This window comes from Octopus sinensis, linkage group LG16, assembly GCF_006345805.1.
Source record: "Octopus sinensis linkage group LG16, ASM634580v1, whole genome shotgun sequence".
NCBI classification, from domain to species: domain Eukaryota; kingdom Metazoa; phylum Mollusca; class Cephalopoda; order Octopoda; family Octopodidae; genus Octopus; species Octopus sinensis.
Genome location: NC_043012.1, coordinates 44,586,736 through 44,608,998, shown reverse-complemented (window position 1 = coordinate 44,608,998; position 22,263 = coordinate 44,586,736). Strand labels below are relative to the sequence as shown.

The 22,263-nt window shown below is 38.4% G+C and overlaps 1 protein-coding gene across 5 annotated transcripts in view; it reads right to left on the bottom strand.

Annotated features, from left to right (window-relative positions):
• Positions 1 to 22,263, bottom strand: part of LOC115220257 (methyl-CpG-binding domain protein 2) — a 54,975-nt gene that overhangs the window by 23,432 nt on the left and 9,280 nt on the right. For 2 of the 5 annotated variants that reach the window (XM_036510119.1, XM_036510118.1), the window contains exons 3-6: positions 19,455 to 19,565; positions 7,121 to 7,278; positions 4,409 to 4,551; positions 1,867 to 1,957 (exon numbers count right to left, since the gene is read on the bottom strand). In XM_036510119.1, coding sequence (XP_036366012.1) covers positions 1,867 to 1,957; positions 4,409 to 4,551; positions 7,121 to 7,278; positions 19,455 to 19,549 — 487 coding nt within the window. In that variant the 5' untranslated portion in view covers positions 19,550 to 19,565. Of the gene's footprint in view, positions 1 to 1,866; positions 1,958 to 4,408; positions 4,552 to 7,120; positions 7,279 to 19,454; positions 19,728 to 22,263 lie in introns of those variants that run through there. The other 3 variants (XM_029790353.2, XM_029790352.2, XM_029790354.2) reach the window with 3 other exon arrangements.

Sequence of the window (22,263 nt, the reverse complement as noted above, 5' to 3'; positions counted from 1 at the left end):
TGGGTTTATGTCGAACAGCTACTGTCACATATAGGACGGATCCGGCTATCAGCTGAATCCATAGTGAAGATTGCCCCGCCGACCTCCTTTAACAAGGAGGGCAAGGCCATTTTCCTGTGCCTAGTGGCTGTGGCGAAAGAGGTTGTATGGTGGACCCGTTTAAAAGGGCTAAAGTTAGACACTTTCCTCTTTGGTCAAGGCCTCATCAACTTTTTCAAGTTTCAGTTGAAAAGGAAGATGAGGTTAGAGAGGAGAGTGCTGTCTGATAGCAAGTTTTCTGAAAGGTGGGTGAATTGTGCAAGAATGGCCAGTGTAAATGGACCAATTCTCAGGTTTCGCCTGTGATTGAAAAAGGTTTTATAAAAGGAGAAAGGGGCTCTCTACCCCCCTTTTGACCAGGCTCCCGTTGGCTTTTATGGGTTTTTTCCACCAGGAACCTTTCGTAACGCCTCCCCCTATTGGGAGTTTTTCATTGTTAAATATTTTCTTTGTTACACTGTTTTTTACACGGATTTTTACAAACGGACAAAACCCTTTGTAACCTTTCATCCTGTTTTGTCCCTTCATGTTTTCTAATCATGTGTGTCAGCCCTTGTGGCCAATAAAAAGAATTATTATTATTATTATTATTACATACTTAAGTGCTTTTAGATCCACCCCAACATCTGAAAAATGCAAGCACAGGACCACCCAGGCTGGTGCGGCAGTACTAACAGAGGTGAAACTTCCTACAAACAGAACATGACCACAGGGGCAAAAAGAAAACATGAGGTACACACGTCCAAAGCCAACTCCTTGCTTTCATTCCCTGCAGACCACCAGTGCCTGACCTGCTGCAGAACCTTCTAAGCACGCATTGGACTGATTGGCCAAAGCCAGACACTTCTCCCATGTTATGTCCTGGTCATCATCGACAACAATAGACAAAATTTTATAAAAATATATATATATGTGTATATGCATACACACACACACATACACATAAACACACTGTTATACATGAACATGTGTACCACGTGAACATAAAGAATGAAAATATCTTTGTATTTACACTCCTCATGCACACACACATCAAAAGAAAAACATTTTTATAAGCTGGTTGTTTTTAAATGTTTGAAAAGACAAAACTAACAAAAGTGGAAATATTGAGTGATATCAATATCCAATCAGTGAGTCTCTTTGCTGTCTCAATTTGGTGCCTGTAATGTCCAATAACATTTACATTTGATATCTTAGTTAATTCTGAAAACATTCAATTATTGAAAATATCATTTTGAGAATAAATAAGTTACTTTATATCTCAATTAATGATGGGTAACATTTGGTGCATTTTATGAAGTGAAATGCAAAAGATATACAAAAGATAGAGCTGTGTTTATCTCTTTCTAAAACATGCTATCTCAACAAAAGATACACGGCTATGTATAAATGACTATTTAACCCTTTAGTGTTTAAACTGGCTAAATCTAACCCAAATATTCTACCTGCATTATGTTCAAATCAGCCAGATTTGGCCTCTCACAGCAATCCTACAATGTCATTCTAAAAATAAACATATTATTGAAATCTTAAAACAATAATACAATGCGTGATTAATTGCAAACAATGTAGATAAATAATATTACTTTTGACAGAGTAATGGATTTACAAGAAAGTCAATAACATCAGCAACGATGGTTGCTATTGGAGGACATTAGGAAACAGAGGTAAATCAATGTCTACAAATTTTTGTTTACCATTTTGAATTCTAAAATTTTTGACACTAAAATTTCAGAAGTTCAAAATAAGAGATTTACAAGGTTAAAGTAACAAGACATGGGCAAGGTATAAGAATGATTAAAGAAACAATCTGACAGAAACATTTACCTTGCATGTTAAGAGGAAGTTCCAAAGCAACAAATGGATCATCATTAACATCACGAGGCTGGACACCACGCAATCGTTTTTCCCAAAACAGCTGTAAAGAAAACGTTTTACATATCAGTTGAGGTAACTTCTGATGAAAGAAATTTAGATTTACAAATGAAATATGTCACATCAAATTTTATCTTCTCTGTCATTTTGAGACTGTTCAAGTTTAATGGTTCACAGCCCAACCCATTCTGCAAAAGCAACAAGACGTGTGCATTTACAACACTAAATTTAGCACAAACATGATATTATACACACTGGGAGGAGTGTCACAAGATTAAGACTCAGAGGTATACTTCATTGATCTCAGGATATTCGATGGTAAACCTAACTAATCAGGGCTAACAAAACAAAAAAATTATAGGGATAAGAATGATGATAACATTAGGCTTCACCTACAGGGTGTTTGGGCTAAATTTGATTATTTTTATGCCTCCTTTTTTCAGGAACAGCTTGATGTATTGGTGAACAGGCAATGGCATTGAAGAGCATAAAGACTAACCCTTTTGATAGCAGCCCAAGGTTCTATGACATAAACTTACTGTTTTAAAGTGGTCTAGATTATAATCTTCCATGCTAATTTGTTCCAGACCCCAGCTTAAGAATTAGAAAGTTATTTTACTGAATTCTTCATTATTTTAAAAATTTATTAAAACAAAAGTAGCATATGTTAACAGGAATAGAGTAACAAAAGAATTAAAGTTGTAGTTGAGAAAAAGTTAGCTGTTCTGAAGGAATGGAAACCATCTGAACATTCGAAAAGACTTACTTGTACAATGATGACTTGCAGCGAATAACAAAATGCCAACATCATGATTGCTGCTCAATGCTCTACGAACACCATAATGGCTGTGAGATGTGATGTAGACATCATGAAAACCAAGTTCCCCCAAATTATGATGGTCTTTGGGTGTGTCTCAAGTGAAGGTGACATCATGCCACCCCACATCTTTCAACATTACTCAATTCAGGTGGCTATGTGAAGTTGCAGGAGACTGTGGTCAAACCCTGGTTGGAAAGGGTTGCTGCTGGAAGGCCATGTGTGTGGCTGCAGGATTTGGCTACTTGCTGTATCTCAAGAAAGTGGTTGTCAGAGAATTTCTATGACTTCACCAGCCCCAAATTCTGTTCTCCTAGTTCTCTTGATTGTAATCCCATGGATTACTATGTATGGAGTACAACTGAGAAAGACAGCAATTGTTCTGCCTGCAATACCAAGGCCAAACTGATGGCCAAGATCAAAGACATGCTTCAAGATCTTCCTGGGGGCACAGTGGGGTATGCATGCACCAGGTCCCATAACCTGCTTGAGGCCATGGTGGAAGCTGAAGACAGCTATTTTGAGTAAACAGTTATCTTCCAGCTATAATCAAATTGGTAGCTTTTGCTTTTTTAAAAATGCTTTTATCTTTGGATTAGATATTGTGTTTTCTTTTCCTTTTGTACAAATTCAAATTCAGCCTAAACACCCTGCATGCAATTCAATAAACAACAACAGCTATTTCAGTTAGTCTGGATATCATTGGCTATTTACAACCATAATTTAATTCATTAACAGTTGTTACTCATTAGCAACTTGACAAGAACCCAAATATTCCCAAAGAAAAACAAGAAAAATGAGAGTGTAGTTGTAAATTCTAACTTTACAAGCATCAGTGTACCTCCCTTATATTAAGTGAGAGTGAGTGATCAACAGACAGGTTAAACATGATCCAACACCCAGATTAGAAACAATCTCACCCAAATTGTTACGACAAAAGGTAAAACAAGAAAAATTGGAATACAAAACTGTGATCATTGACTTGCAAGAAATAACAACTAGGTCACTTTCAAGTCCTACATTACCCTCTTACATAAAAGGACATGGGTAATGTAATACAGTTGTATATTTAAGAGATGAGGAATTATGTACACTGATTACATTCAGGCGGCTATGTGAAGGTGCTGGAGATGGGCATATGGCATAGTGGTTAAGAGCACGGGCTACTAACCCCAAGATTCCAAGTTCGATTCCAGGCAGTGACCTGAATAATAATAATAACAACATTGAAAAATACCTTAGGAATGAGAACCCAGGTTCGAAATTTCCCCCAAGACACCTGGAGGGTATATCAGCTGAAATGTTGTATTAACAACAAACAAGATGACAAATATCCATCAAATGTAAATAATGTGAATAATGGGTAATGTAGTTCTAAATAAATTGCCTGAAATAGATTGTATGGTCACAGCTGGAACACGTTTCATCATAGGTCTGCTCAATAAGAGCTGTATGATGTTTAAAATAAATATAGTGGCATTGAGGCAAAGAAAGGGTCCGTTGTTTCTGTTTTGTGCCCCTTTATCAGAGAAGAGAAGATAAAGAGTGACCTGGGGCTAAACAGCAATAACCACAACCTACCTCATCATCAACACCCAGGTAGAGGGAAAAAGTTACATTCTGATGCCAAAACTGAACAGAAAGGTTTACACATTAGCTGTAAATTGAAAAATTCACCTGTTTAGGTTGCTCTTGAGGTCCATGTTTGAGATCTGTCTTAGGTCGACTCTCTGGACGTGTTCGAATGACTGTCACTGGTTGTTTAAATATTGAAGCTGTCTGACGGATTGGCAATGCTAAACTGGAGTCATGGCGCATTCCTGTCAAAGAAATAAGATCGAAAGCGATAAAACAAAAGGGTAATAATAGTTTCTACTTGCTTCTGTAACTAGTAGCTTAATGTTTGGGACCCAACACCACCAACATAGATATGTTGTTATAACCCACAATATACCTGCTTTAAGACATAACAAGATCAAATCTGACACTCATGTATATCTGTGTTCCGTAAACACAAAGGACAATAGAAATGAAAATCACTAGAAATGAAAATCTAAAATCTAATGAACAACAGACACAAAGTAACAGCAACTGGGTTGAGAGAAGTAGTCTATTTAATACTTAAATGTGTGACACATCAGATACCTAACTCATATAACTATATACTCAATACTTAAGGAAATGAAGCATGTTCAAAGTTTATAAGAGGTGATACAATGCGAAAGACCACTGATGGTGTTACACAACCCACAAAAACTCAGTCAAGGAGTAAGACAACCACAAAAATCAACCAAGATGTGACATAACATGAAGATCAATCACGATATGATACAATCCTAAGTTCACTCACAAACTGATTACAGGCCAAAAATCAGTCAATGTAATACTGCCAATTTAAAAACTATTTTGACATATTCAAAAATTACTATTTGTAAATCTCACAACAAGAGATGTTCAGCAACAGTACTTTGGAGTAAAGATTGTTTGCCAACATAACATGGCAGTCCTGGTTTAGGACAAATGTTACCGTAATTTAGCCCCAGGAGACATCATCTCCAGCTGGCTATATGACACAATCCTTACATGGGTTGGGGTGCTAGATTCCCTTGTTCGAAAATAAAAGGACACAGATCATTTCGTATAGCCAGCTGGAGATGATGTCTCCTGTTGCTAAATTACAGTTCTAAACCAGGACTGCCATGTTATGTAGCCAAACAATCTTTATTTTGACATATCTTCCAAAAATTTTGACTGTGGAATAAATTTTATGCCATGAAGAAGTCTATCATTCACTGATATACTTTACTAACAATTCTCTTATGAAAGCAGCTACAGTCCTAAAACAAACTTTAAACACTGTACAGTAATCCCTTACCATATCGCGGTTCACCTATCGCGGTTTATTATTTAAGCTTATGTTGATTCCTCCATGGTGTCGTTTTGCATTTATGATAAAATAAATATATACAAATTATTAAAATAATTAAAAAATACACAGTACAGTACTGTTTCTACTTTGCGGATTTCCACCTATCGCAGGGTGTTTTGGAATGTAACACTCGCGATAGTCGAGGGATTACTGTATAAGTAACAGGATAACCAATGCGAAATGGCATTATTACAATTAGGTAAGGTGAGCTGGCAGAATTATTAGCATCTGTCTTCACATTCTTAGTTCACCAGTCTGACAAAAGAAAAGATACATTGGATCTGACTTGGAACCAAAGAATAGTGAAGTAAAAACCTGAGTGCCTAATTGGAGTTATAATTAACTCAGTTATTAAGATTTATGTGCCTTGGACACAACGCAGAGAGGGAGAGCCAAACTCCTAGCTGGCCTGTCCAGTAATTCAATGAATAGAACTGTCTATAAACTCACACCACTAATATATATATATACTCTTTACTCTTTTACTTGTTTCAGTCATTTGACTGCGGCCATGCTGGAGCACCACCTTTAATCGAGCAACTCGACCCCGAGACTTATTCTTTTATAAGCCCAGTACTTATTCTATCGGTCTCCGAACTGCTAAGTGACGGGGACATAAACACACCAGCATTGGTTGTCAAGCAATGCTAGGGCGACAAACACAGACACACAAACACACACACGCATATATATACATATACACGACGGGCTTCTTTCAGTTTCCATCTACCAAATCCACTCACAAGGCTTTGGTCGGCCCGAGGCTATAGTAGAAGACACTTGCCCAAGGTGCCACGCAGTGGGACTGAACCCGGAACTATGTGATATAATATTAATCTATTGTTGTTAAAGATCACTACTGATACATGACAGTGAATGTTATTGATATTTGCAAAGGTGATGTTATTAATTTTATGAAATAATGTAAGGTATATGTTGGTGAAACATCATCATCAATACTAACGCTATTGAATAACAATTTTTTTTTAAATAAAATTCTCCTCACATTATCTATCTGAGGATTGTGTAATCAGCATGAAAATTAAGGTCATGGATCAGTAATGGATCTCTAACTACTATACATTAATAAATATACATTTATATTAAATATCCTCTATTTTGTTCATGAAACCACTTGTAAAGTATTATTGTGATACATACATACATGCATGCATATGAGATACAAAAATTTATATATATATATATATATATATATCTCCACTTCATACAACTTATACTCAGTCACATTTTATTCTAACATCCTACCAATCATGGTAAAATTAATTTTTATGCAAAAAAGGAGAGTAAAATTGAAAAATAGTCATACTTATCATAGCTGAAGGGGCACCCGAAATAGAAATCCTCTACTGGCAAAGACAGAAACAACAGAGTCTGTCCACCATTTCCCAGTACAGAGCAAGTATTAAGCAAGTTATAATCTGAAGTAAAGAATTACAAACCTCGAGCAAAGTCAAACGACGAACCTTTAGACCGCTTGCTTTTCCGCAGAGCACTGTGGATGATTCGTCCGGTTCGGAAGTCAAACGCACTGAGATCAATGACATCTCCTAGATGTCGAGCGAGCTGGGGCTTGCTGCGTATTTTCTTGCCATCAGGGCTTGAAATGTAAAAAGAAAATATATTCATGCAATAGGACTGTTGGGTTAACTAATAGCATCCAAAATAAGGTAGCAAAACAAATTCTGCGTACATGACGGTCTTTGGTACCACACCAAAAACTATACAGTTAAAAGATATTTTAAGTAGTCTCACACAAGAAGTTTTATTTCTAGAAGCCCCTGTCAATGTTGATATTATCATTATCATTTACAATAATACCTGAGAAGATACATCAAGCTAAGTGAAATCATAGTCATGGTTCATACCAATGACACATGACAAGCACCTGTGCTGGTGACATGCAAAAGCCACCCAGCACATTCTATGGAGTGGTTGGTATTAGGAAGGGAATCCAACCAGAGAAACCAAACCAAAATGGACTAAAGCCTGGTGCAGCAGCTCTCTGGCTTACCAGCTCCAGTCAAATCATCTAACCCATATCAGCATGGAAAATGAACACTAAATGATGATGATAGTTTACAATATTTCCAAGCTTATAGAAGCTATATGAAATATACACAAGTATGATAACAGTAATGTGTATCAGACTAGGTGTAGCTTGGGCCAAGGATTTTATGTATAACTGCCCCACCAGAAATATGCTCCAGAGCACAAGGCCAACACAAAAGGAACAAGATTCCAAGGGAGAGGAAGTTCCTCATGAGACAATAGATGAAGGTTGCAAATCACCTCAACCAGCATCCAAAAATAGTGAAAGATCACACCTAAAAACTACACTGATGGAGATTGAAAAAAAGACTGCAACAATCCTATGTGAAGGAGAGAGCAAAACATATCAAGTCAAATCCAAAAGCCTTCTTTCATTATGCCAAAGAAACAGTCTCAGTGCGCTGCAAGATAGCACCCTTCTTCCAATAGGATGGCTCCCTCACAGACAACCCACCCAGGATCAGTGAGGTACTATATGAACAGTTCAAAAGTGTCTTTACCACCCTGTTGGGACACAGACAAGTGAACGAAACAGTGGATTTTTTTGTTGCCTCATCTATAACCAGTGAGGAAGATATTGGGGAAGAAGACATAACACTAGCCATAGATGAGGGGGACGCAACTCAACTGTTGGTCCTGATGGTTTCCAAGCAATCCTCCACAAATTGTATAAGTGTGCCCCGGTGAAACCACTACAGAATCTCTTCCAGAGCTTTCTGGCAAATGGCAAGCTGCCAAGCAAACTGAAGGAAGGAATAATATGCCCAATCCATAAAGGAGGATACAGAGCAGATACCAAAAATTATAGGCTTATCTCTCTGACTTCACACATCAACAAAATCATGGAACAAATAGTCAGAGGGAAGCTAATCACATTCCTTGAAGAAAACGACTTGCTGAGTAATAGCCAGCATGATTTTTGGCCAGGTAGGGGCTGCCTGACCCAGCTCCTACAGCACTATAGGTACTGAAGCAGTTACTCGGCAACTCAAATGTGGATGTAATATACTTTGACTTTGGAAAAGCCTTTGATAAAGTTGATCATGATATGATATGCCATAAATTGCACGATCTTGGCATAGTTGGAAAACTTGGAGAGTGGTTACATGATTTTTTTGAAAGATAGACATCAGGCAGTGGTGGCCAATCGAGCCACCTCAAAGAAAACACAAATAGTGAGTGGTGTTCCACAGGGCACTGTCTTGAGACCACTGCTTTTCATAGTGGCCCTCTCAGATATGCCCTCAGCTGCCCATATAGCCATCCTTGCTAGCTACACAGACAATAGGAAAAGTCTTGCAGAAAATACAAAACCCTAGCAATGTTGCATGCCTACAACAGGAGTGGGATGCAATTTACAGATTGGCTAGGGACAATAATATGCAGTCTAAAGATGGAAAATGCCAAGCCCTATACTATCAACACCCCAAACTGAACAAAAGGCTTACAGAGTACACTGGCCTAGGGGTGATTACAATCACAGAAGCTAAATCAGTGCATGACCTGGGTATCGAGAGGATTCATGATACCTCTTTCCAAGTGCACATTACCAAGATGGTGATAAAGTGCAGATGGCTGGCTGGATGGATCTTCAGAACCTTCAGAATCAGAGAGAAGGAAACAAAGATGGTCCTCTAGAAGACATTCATACTCAGCCACCTTCACTAGTCTGAGCTGAAACTACAAAAAAATTATATATATATATATATATAGGAGTGGCTGTGTGGTAAGTAGCTTGCTAACCAACCACATGGTTCTGGGTTCAATCCCACTGCGTGGCATCTTGGGCAAGTGTCTTCTGCTATAGCCCCGGGCCGACCAATGCCTTGTGAGTGGATTTGGTAGACGGAAACTGAAAGAAGCCTGTCGTATATATATATATATATAAATGTAAGTGTGTGTGTGTTTGTCCCCTAGCATTGCTTGACAACCGATGCTGGTGTGTGTTTACGTCCCCGTCACTTAGCGGTTCGGCAAAAGAGACCGATATAATAAGTACTGGGCTTATAAAAAATAAGTCTCGGGGTCGATTTGCTCGACTAAAGGCGGTGCTCCAGCATGGCCGCAGTCAAATGACTGAAACAAGTAAAAAGAAAAGAAAGAAAGATATATATATATATATGTATATATCATAGGTGCAGGAATGACTGCATGGTAAGTAGCATGTATACCAACCACATGGTTCCTGGTTCATTCTCACTGTTTGGCACCTTAGGCAAGTGACTTTTACTATAGCCTCAGGCTGACCAATGCCTTGTGAGTGGGATTGGTAGACAGAAACTGGAAGAAGCCTGTCATATATACATATATATACACATATGTATATATATGTATGTGTGTGTGTGTGTGTGTGTGTGTGTGTGTGCGTGTGTGTGTGTATGTGTTTGTGTGTGTCTGTCCAACCAACATCGCTTGACAACTGATGCTTGTGTGTTTATGTACCTGTAATTTAGCAATTCGGCAAAGCTGACCAATAGAATAAGTACTAGCCTTACAAAGAATAAGTTCTAGGGTCGATCTGTTCAACTAAAGGCGGTGCTCCAGCATGACCAGTCAAATGACTGAAACAAGTGAAAAGAGAGAATACATATATTACAAATATATATATATATATATATATAATATATATATATATATATATATTATATATATATATATATATTGTTGTATATTATATATATATATAATATATATATATATAATATGGATGCAGGAGTGGCTGTATGGTAAATAGCTTGCTTACCAACAACATGATTTCAGGTTCAGTCCCACTGCATGGCACTTTGGGCAAGTGTCTTCTACTATAGCCTCGGGCTGACCAGAGCCTTGTGAGTAGTTTTGATACATGGAAACTGAAAGAAGTGCATCATATATATATATGTGTGTGTGTGTGTGTTTGTGTGTCTGTTTTTGTACCCCCACCATCGCATGACAACTGATGCTGGTGGGCTTACATCTCTGTAAGTAGTCAGTCAGCAAACGACATCAATAGAATAAGTGCTACAATTCAAGAGAATAAGTTCTGGGGTCGATTTGTACGACTCATGGCGGTACAACAGCATGGCAGCATCAAAAGACTAAGATAATACAGAATAAAAGAATATATACATACATAATATATATACATAATATATATTTCTGTCCCCAAACAAAACTTTGCTTGTTTGTTTCTCCTCGCTTCCCAGTCTGTTCAACCTAATTCTATCACCATCATTTTCATCCCTCTGTCCCCAAGCTAAACTCGCTTCCAGTTGCAGCATATCTGTTTTAAAAACTCCCATCTCATTCCATTCCTTCGCCAAACAATGTCAAGAAGCTAAGCTAATATTCTTTCTTTCTATCTCACTTTTCTGTTCCTGTAACCATTCGCCATTAACACCTTAAATGTATTATTTACTAACAGCTTGTTTTCCATGAGGTAACCATTGAAAATGTCCCCTTAAAATATAATTTTCATTCTATCTTAAGTTAATAACTCGTTTCTCTTCCTGTTTAATCTCATCTTTATTACCATATTTCGTCCTTCTGCCCCCAAACAAAACTTTGTTCACGGTGTGCCTGCCCTTTCCCACTCCCACCACCAATACCGGATATCTCTATCGTCCCACCATCTACACAAGATATCCCTTCTCCCACCACCATTACCTGTGTCTATTCTCCCACCCTCCTCCTCAGTGGGCTGCTCTCCATATATTACTTTCACTTGTCCCCCTCCTAGGACAAATGCAACCAGCCCAGCTGCTCATCCACCCACCCACTTCACCAACTATCTTACGTTTCATTCTGTCTAGAAATTTGTCACCACCCCTTCCAGTTATCTCTTCTCTCAATTCCCCCCTCCTCACTGGTGCTGTTCCCTATATTACCTGCACTCTCTCTTTCTTTATCTCTCTACTGGGACAAATGCAACCAGGTTATCTGCCCACCTACTTAACCGGCTATCTTTCGTCCCATTTTCATTCTGTATAGAAACACGCCAACTACTACCCAGGAATTTTCCTTGGCCTTATGAAGTGAAGGAGAAAGCTATTCGGCTGCCCATGTGTGCTTATTCCTGTGTGTGGGTGCGCTTGTGTATATATAGGAATGAGCTTGTTTCCTCTCCCTTGTCTGAACCCTTCCCTGCTGGTGGTACTCTCCATTATACCTGCAATCCCCCTCTACCCGGACAAACGCAACCGGTTTCAGCTGACTCCCTCCTAACCTAACACTGGAATATCCATATTTTTGCTACACCACTTGAATCTACATCATTCAATGACCATAATGCTTATGCTTACAACGCTGCTAACACCGGCTCCTACCTCCAGTAAGGACAACAATCTTAACATGCCTGAATGCTTAAATGTTGTCAGGTTGGAAAAGATGAAGCATGCCTAACAAACGAACACAACAACCCTCTTCTTTTCAGGCGCTGAATAACATCCCTCCTCCCAAACCCTCACCCCACATTCCCTTCCCAGTTTTCAGAGTTGGCACACTGAAAGGTAGGTCTAGTGAGATTGTAGAGATGCTTGAAAGATGGGTTGATGTATGCTGCATAAAGAGGTAAGATGAAGAGGAGCTTCAGCTAGGGTCCTCACAGGCAAGGCACATAGGTATAAAGTCTTCTGGCAAGGTAACATGGATGGTGTAGGGGTGAAGGCACACTCCTTGCAGAGAAATGAGTGGACAAGGTCATAGAGGTTGTTAGGGTATGCGATAGTGTGCTTAAGCTCAGGCTACTCCTGCAGAACAGCACAGTTACAATTATCTCCGCCTACGCCCCACATGCGGGGCTACCAAATGATCAGAAGGACCACTTTTATGATACCCTTCTACAGGCTTCTTATCACACAGCCACTCCTGCAACTATGGCTAACTATGAGAGAATATCTTCTAGATATTATCTTCCCATGGGCCACAATGTGGTGGCTGGAACAATCTGGAACAGAATTTTAAAGAATAGAAAATACCAGCAAAGTTGCCTATATTGAGATCAATGGGTTGAAAGAATGCCTGTGGAATTTAGCATAACCAGCCAGATATTGCTGTGTGGGAACACAAGAAAAAAAATGCTCTGTTGAAGAAATCCACTGCTCTCTGGACAAGAATGTGACAAAGATAGAGGACAAAGAGGATGCCAACAGAGCAGTGATAAGGAAGCTGCAAATCCAGGACCCAAGATGAACTTTCAGTTTCATACATACTATTATGGGAGCAACAGGATACATACTGACCCAGCTGGAGCTAAGTATGGCTGAACTTTGATTCTTGGGGAAGGAAAGCAACTCCATATTTCATACACAACAAACAACTGTGAGTGTCTGGGACAATAAAAATCTGAAAGACATTCTTAAGATTTAAAGGATGATTAATAAAAATGAGGTCTCTCACAACTTTGATACCAAATAGACAGCGAGTCAAAATTAACTCTAAATTAAAATAAATTAAAAAGAGAAAAAGGTCATATATACATATAAACACACACACACACACATATATATACATATATATACGCGATATGAAATGTAGCAGGGGATCAGTGCTGACCGTAGTTTCTGTAGAAGTAGCCTTAACAAGGTAATGTGGGGAGCACTGCTAGCACAGCAAGATGTGTTGACTTGTAGAAGCATTTTATGTGCCTTATAGTATAGTGTGGTTGCATAGAAGGGTTCCACATGTTTGCAAGTCTTCAATATTTGTATGTCAGCCCCAAGAATGCATTTAATATGTGAACTGGTGTATCCAATAGCATTGCACTGCTGTATGCAGTGGTTATATAAACAATGTGTTCGGAGGTAAGAGTGGGTTAGGTGGGTGCTGATGAAGGAGCAACCCCACCCTCACCCCCCACCCCCCAAAAATATGGCATATGCATTCATTACCCATTTTTGTCTCCGATCTCATTATTTGTTTGCATCTGACATCTCGATACGAAATATAGCGAAAAACCAGTGCTGGCTGTAGTTTCTGTAGAAGTGGCCATAGCAAGGTGATGTAAGGAGCACTGCTGGCACGGTGGGACATTGTGTTGACTCATGGGAACATTTAACATACTTTATAGTATATTATGGTTGCATAGTCAAGTTCCACCGCTGTATACAGTGGCTAAATAAACAATGTGTTCAGAGGCAAGAGTGGGTTTGATGAGTGCTGATGAAGGGACAAAAACCCTCAAAATATGGCATATGCACTCATTACCCATTTTCATCTCTGATCTCATTGTTTGTTTACTCAATACGAAACATAGCAAAAAATCAGTGCTGGCTATAATTTCTAAAGAAATAACCTTAACAAAATAATCAAAAAATTAATAATTGTATAAACATTATTATCAATTAAATAATTACCAAATATAAATTATTATTATAAGAGAAATGGTGCATTTAACAGTATAGATATATACATATACAAACACACATATATATTATATACACACACACATTATATATTTGGGTGGCCAAATTAGTAATGGTAGAAGATGCTCTGAAAGTATTGTTTCTAGAATAAGAACTGGAGGAAGTTCAGAGAACTACTACCTCTGTTGGCAGCAAAAGGCCTCTCTCTCTCTCAGAGTGAAAGGCAGATTGTATGATAGTTGTGTATGAACAGCTATACTCCATGGTCGTGAGACATGGGCTCAGAATGCAGAAGACATGTATAGACTGGAGAAAAACAAAGATAGTATGCTCCATTGAATGTGCAACATCAGTGCATATGTACCACAAAGTGCAAATGTATTGAGAGAAAAGTTGGGCATAACAGGAATCAAATGTAACATGGAAGAGAGAAGACTACATTGGTTTGGACATGTGATGCATATAAATGAGGACAACTGCATAAAGAGGTGCCATTCACTGAAAGTGGATGGTATCTGTGGAAGAGGAAGACCCAGGGAGACATGAGATGAAGTGGTAAGGACTGATCTCAGGAAGTTGGACCTCGCGGAGGAAATGACCGTGGACTGAGATGTCTGGCAATATGAAGTTCTTGAGAAGACCCGCCCACATCAGTGAAACTGAGTTCTAGAAGTGCTGTGTATCCCACCCACACTTAACAAGAAAACTTCTCACACACTTAACCACAACGAACCAAACTACGTCTCTACATGTGTTCTCCACCTCACATTTCCACTTCACGTACTACGATTACCTCCCACTCCCCAATCTTGTCCTCTTGGCCCGGTCCCACTGTATCATTGCTTTCTGCTTGACCAGGACACTCTATTATTGCCATCTGCTAGCCCCCGACCTGGATGTTTCACCCACACATAAGAAAACTTCTCCTTCACCCTACCCCAACAGACCAATCTACATTTCCTCTTTCATTCACTATGCTTAGCCCTCACTTTCCAATCCTGTCCTCACACCCCTGTTCCTCTGTATCATTGCTACCTGGTAGCCCCTATGCACTCTTTAATCGCACGCCCTTAGCAATATCCTGTCACTTATATTATGGCATCTGAACCTCAAGGGTATGTCCTAGCACTTGCCACCATTTATCTCTCTCTCTTCCTTTACTCAACCATTCCATTTATATTCTGATCCCCATCCCTTGTGAGTTTGCCCAACATTTTTGCCACCATCTCCATCCTGTAGTCTCCCACTCTCTCTCTCCATCTCCTGCACTTCCCTCAGGATGGGTAACCATATATTTTCTTTGTGGCAACACACCTGTTTCTGTCTTCATTCCTGATCTTTCTCTCTCCAGCCAGGTAACCTTGTACTTCCTCTACAGCAAGACACCTGAATCTGTCTCACAATAACATTTTCATCATCACCTCCTCCAATCTGAAAAGTTTTTGTTTTGCAAGTACTTGGTGATCCGGTCAACTATAAAAACCCTGCCAAAACAGTCACAGAAGTTTGGTACAGGCTTTGTCCCACCCATGCTAGCATGGAACACAGATGTTAGATGATGATGATGATTATATATATATATATATATATACATACATACATGACTAAACTGTAATAATCCCAAGGATACAGACTGATTTTAAAGTCACGTGATTTGAGGAAACAAGCATAGCTATATATTATTTATAAGCTCCATCCTAGAATTGTTATCATTATATTTATCCTACATTATATTGGTATAACCATGATGAAACCCCAAAACAACTGACTCACTAGTCAGTATCATTAGATAGCAGCTGGGAGAATGAAATAGGAGCTTTATCTGCATGCCCTTAACATTACCATATACAACTTCATTAGCTTACAGCTGTTTCTCCTATAAGACTCAGTGGAGTGCCTGAGCAACACCCTTATAACATCATTGGAACCTATTTAGGAAAACAGAAAACTGGAAAAATTTTTGGTATAACTTATTCCCCATTACATATTAACATATGCACACAGAATAGTTAGAGCAGTGGACTCGTGGTCAATTCTCAGACTGGGCGTTGTGAATGTTTATTATGCAAAAACACCTAAAGCTCCATGAGGCTCCAGCAGTGGGTGGTGGCGAACCCTGCTGTACTCTTTCGCCACAACTTTCTCTCACTCTTTCTTCCTGTTTCTGTTGTACTTGTATTTCAAAGGGCCAGCCTTGTCACACTGAATCTCCCTGAGAACTACATTAAGGGTTCACGTGTCTGTGGAGTGCTCAACCACTTGCACATTAATTTCACGAGGAGGCTGTTCCATTGATCGGATCAACTGGAACCCATGTCATCATAACCAACGGAGTGCCACGATACACACACACACATACATATAATAAAATCCATTGGAAGGATAATCCCAAGGAGAATGAAATAAGAACCCATGGTATGGTAGAAGCCATAGCCACTCATAATAAAAAGAAGTACTGGTGGAATGTCCCAGTGAAAACTTCAATAAAATGAAAGCACAACAGACCTGATATAATGATATGGGGTAGAGAAGAGAAACTGTGCACAGTTGTGGAAATTAGCTGCCCAGCAGATGCTAACATAAAGCTGAAGATCAGTGAAAAAGAGAACACCTATGCTGAACTATTGAGAAATCTGTAGTTACTCCATCCAGATTACAAGTTCAGGTTTATACCATTAATTAAAGGGGCACTGGGATATGTAACACACTGCCTAAATTACCAATCTTGAGAAATTAGGCTTCTCAAAACCAGAAAGGAGAAAGCTGATTAGAAGACTACAAATCCAATCCATCCCTGGAACTGTAAACATCAGTAAAACATTCCAGAAGTTTATCATTTAAGTATATATGAGCATGTCTAGATATGCAAGTATATGCTTGAGAAGACATACATAAAACAAAACATACAAATCTGCATGCAAAAATACTTTGTTGATGTTGAAATTCCAATGAAAGAGCCTTGGATCGAGGTTAGAAACTAGCTCTTCCTCTATTGCTCTTTTTACTCTTGCAAGAAATCTTGAACTAAAACTGAATAATGACATACATACCTCTATGTTACCCTACCTTCTCCACAGCCTTACTGCTTGTATGCTTTCTCCGCATTCATACTCTACTCTTGTCTGCAATCCTTACAATATTCCCTAGACTTTTCCATAATTGCTCCTGTTACATCCACCCACCACTCCCAGATCTTCTATCTCATTTCTTTTTCTGGACTCTCCTCACAATATTTTCCTTTCAACACCCTCTCTATCCTACAGAATTCGAACTGCAAAATTCCTCCTTCCCTCATCTGACCTCTGACCCTCTTTGGATTTGTTACCATCATTACCAATTTCTCCTTTCCTTGTTCCCTTGTCCTTCACACTTTCCACAATACTTGCCTATATATGATAACACTGTATCATCCATCACTACACGACCCACGTCATCATCGTCCTTACTCTCCATCCCTCCCTTTCTCACTAACCCCTGATAATTTGACAATATGAAGTTCTTGAGATAATTTGACACCAATGCGGCTGAAGCTGACCTTATTATACAAATCTCGGGTTTTAAAGTAATCTAGTTAAAATCTTCCACCAAAATTTCAAGTTGATTTGTTTCAAACACCAGTTTCATAATGACGATTATTTGAGAAATTTTACATTAATTTTAAAATTAATTGAAATGAAGTTGGTATAGCCCAGTGCTTCTCAACCGGGCTCAATATAACCCTAGGGATCCAAACAAGTAAAACAGTAAAATTGGGTACACACAGTACATTAAGAGCCAATGAAAAAATTTTGATTTCAATGTATTTATTGGAAGAAAGAGCCAAGTTTCTTTTTCTATCGTTTTACATAGTCCAAACCATTAGTGCCCAATTTTTTCCTAATTTTATTACCAAAAATCTTTTATACAACTTTATCTGATACTAAATATATATCTAAAAAATTATTGAAAGGCACTCCAGCCTTGGTGACTAACTAGATATCTCAGAAAAATAATACAGGTGCTGCAGAAATATGATGGATTATCCTTCTGGTCCTAAAAAACAAATATACCATGGGAGCTAATTGGGTTAATGTGTAAAACACAAATAGTAATCAAAGGAGTCCACAGATAAAAGAACGGTTGGGAACCACTGGTAAAGCCGAACGAATTAATTCCGATTTGTCACTTATGTTAGTAATTCTGGTGGATCTACGAAATTCCAAGTCAGAGTGAAGAGGGACAAAAATTCGTTAAATAGCTAATTTCTCGCAGCAGTCTCAGGAGAAATAATGAGACAATATGACTGACGTTCACACTTTTAAATCAGCGACACAAATGAACAACAGCCGGCAATAGAAACCGGATTATCAACTCGCTAATGTTGAAAACCGCGGTACTCGCCATAATTTTTTTTGATTTTGCAAAGCAGTTGGTCTCAGATGTAGTGAAGGCAATCGAAATGAATCCAAAATATTATTGTTATTTATGGAATAGATTTCAAAAAAATAAAACCGATCCCAGTAATATTTAAACATAAAATCACCCAAAAGATGATTTATATTCTGCCGGTTTCGCTGTCAACTAACTGTACCATCAGACGAGCAATTAAATACATAATTGCTTCTTGAATATAATCATTAAGTTGTGATAATCATTATTTTACCAATAAAATTAGCTGAAATAGTCCCAACTCAGAATCAATCCCGTTTTGCTAATTACTTGATTTCTTCTACATAAAACACTCTTCACTAATTAGCAACCGTTTCTTACACCAACATGTTATGAAAATGATAGATCGTAAAATAAAATATCACAACAATATCATAAGAATCACAAATTAATGGAAAATTTTTGATACTGGGAATGTAAGAAACGAGTGAGATAGAATTTAATCTTCATTACTACATGAATTATCAAAGATGAAGAATAAAAATAAGGAATCGGATCGGGTTGGCATCGGCGGAGCTTGGTGTTGTTAGGGTCGGTAAGGATAATTGATGATGGGTCGAGAATTCGGAATGAAAATGGAATTTTAACGTAATCTTTAGAGGAAATAAAAGCAGATATGTTATTAAAACTAATTAAAACACCAGGATATATATACATATATATACACACACATACATACTATAAAATAAAGCAACCGGACAACTGCTGGGTTGTCGTGAAAATCATACAAAAAAAATATATATATATACACACAGGTTATATACACATTATATACGCACGATATGTGTGTGTATATATATATATATATTGTGTACCAAGTAAAAAAAAATAAACATGTGGCTGAGTTTTCCCCGGTTTTTGGACACAGGGATGTATATACTTTTTTAGAATCTAAATCAAAATATTTGAAAATAAGTCATCTTATTTGGGATGCAGCAATAAGGTTGAATCAAACCTATAATAATAGACATCAGTCTTCCCAGCAGACAGACCAGATTTCCTAACCACTTCTTCTCTTTTCCAGCCAGAAGGTAGTCCAACGCAGTCCATCTTTTTTTTTTCACCTCTCACGCACGCGCGCACACACACACTTCCTCTTACTTTCAATCACTCAGCTTTTCTCATTATTTCTCTCTCTCCCCTCTCTGTCTTTACACTATTTCTTTCTGTTCTCCCTCTCTCTCTCACTATGCTTTCTCTTCTCCCTTTATCTCTACTGTTCCTTTCCTCTCTCTCTCTACACTCTCTCCTTTCCTTTCCCTCTCTCTTCCCACTAAAGGAGAGAGGAAAATAAAAGAAACAAAGAGCGGAAGTGAACTTTTGTAAAACCGGAAGTGACATTATTTTTATTGTTGGTCATTTGGATTCTTTGTTTTCATCGGTAGAAACGAAAAGAGGAAGCTTAATATAACTCCGCACATACCAGAAAATGATTGCAGAAAAAAAAATTAACAATTAATATTATAGACATCAATATTTTTTAAATAATTTATAAATTATTTACATGTATACTAATTATTTTTTTTAATCCCTCTCCTTAACTTTATTTCTTACGTACTTCAGTGACTGCGGGCCTGTGAAGGCTTCATTCTTATTGTGTGACTCCCTCATACATATTTCGACAGAATTCTGGTTTAAGAACCTATATAACCCCTAATAGCATTTAAAAAATTTTGGGGAATTTTCTGGAAATGTTTGCGAATTTGTTTTCTACACACGGGAATTCATACGATTATGCAAAAAGAAAAAAATTATGTGATTTCAGGGCGATTTAGCTGGTGTTTTTAGCACAATCTACGACCACCAGGTTTCTTTGTCACTGACGTTTTTCGACAATTTTCTCCCCAAGGATGCGGGGATTTAAGCAAAAAATTTGGATTGTCTGTATTTTAAACTCTGAAAATAACAAGTTCAAGAAAGTGGAAATTTTAGGATTTATGGGGTTGGGGAGGATTTCGAAAAATTAGAAAAAAACTTTTTTTTTCTCTCATAATCTTATGGAATCCCGTGTGTAGAACACAAATTCGCAAAAATTTTCTGAAAATTCCAAAAAGTTCTGAGGGGTTATATGAGGTGCTTAAACAAGAATTCCGCCCTTTTATCGTTTTTTAAATGTGACTTATCTTACACGAGTGTTTTAAGCAGCAATCTTTCGGGCCAGTTTTAGTGCTTATCAGAATTTCTTTTAAGATGAGAAGAGGTCATAGTTAGGAGATTTGAACTGCGATTCTACCAAGTCGAATAACAGCCTAGAAGCTCTTGATAAAATAAAATCGAAATTATTCTATTATATTGAGGTTATCTTTCGAAGAAAGTCTATCAAAACTAAAAGTTCGGCAATTTTCGTAATTTTTCTTCTTTTTTTTTTTTATTTTTTCCATCTGAATAGCTTACATTTATGTATTTTTGTGTATGTGTGCGTTTAGGCAGGTAAGTATAACAGACTGGAGGATTTCTTAGTTTGGAAAATTGGTATCTATAAGAAATTTTACCGAAGGAAGACAATATTGTTAGAACAACATTAATTTTTAATGCATTAGGAAAAGTTTATCTTATTAAGGATGAATGCAAAGGGAAAACAACTTTTGTTTTCTAACCAAGTTAAGCCTACATGCGTGGCACGAGCACACAGGCATATAAAAATAGACTACTATATTGTGTCCTATGCAATAAACCACAACCTACGTGAGTGCACAATATGGACACCCGCTTGACGAAGACACGATATACCTGGAGAACTGGAGCTTTGATCAACTAAATAGATACTTCACGCTTTTAAGATTCTGCTTGAAGGGCCTCAGAAACTCACAGTAATAATGGAGCGTGATGTGTGCGGAACGAAAAGTGCGACCACTTTATATACGAGTGTTTGCTGTAGTCGAAAGTGTAACGTGAAAGGATCTATCATCGAAGCACTGGCAGGGTGTCGAGATCCTTTCTAGTCACATACAAAAATTCTTGTAGAAAACAAACAGACGAAACTCAGGTTAAAGGTGAACAGACAACTTGGTTTATTGATTCATGGTTGTACGTTGTCTGATGGGGGAATAGACAGCCTCTGATGTATTGCTGGTGTTGGTCGTTGAGGTTGGTTGAAGTTGGTTGAAGCTGGTGTGTGGCTGTCAGAGCCAGGAAAACCGTGACCGATCGCAGTGCTGTCTTGAGCCGAAGAGAGAGATTTGAGGTTCGCGGGCTCGAGAGATGTTTTCCCGCACATGCGCATGGGGAAGACTTCCGGTGGCCACCCGGAAGTAGTCCCATTCTGCGCATGCGCGCCGAACCCTACACTGTAGCATCACTACAGGGCTCCCCTCCGAGTGCGAAGTACGGCAACCAGAATATTGTGGTGGTGCTGCAGAAAACAGAAGGCTTGCCGATCCCCCAGAAGACTTGGTACATACTATTATACAATAAGAAACATTTTAAAGTTAAATGTAAATTGTTTTTGAAAGTTTCTTGGGCCAATGCACTGTTCTGCCCGACTTGTAACATACGGTGTGCTCGGGGCACCCGTTGACGGCGAGGGTGGTGTTGTAGGAGCCGGTGAAGGTGTTTGTGCAGGTGAAGGCGTTTGTGCAGGTGAAGGCGTTTGTGCAGGTGAAAGTGTTGTTAAAGGTGCATAGGTGGGTGTGTCAAGGTTGTCATCAAAAGATGAAGACGTCTCAAAATGTGCCTTTTTTAAACGGTCCACGGAAACGGTCTCCGAACGACCATTTATCTCAATCGTGAAAACCTTTGGTGTGCGAGAAAGCACACGAAAAGGT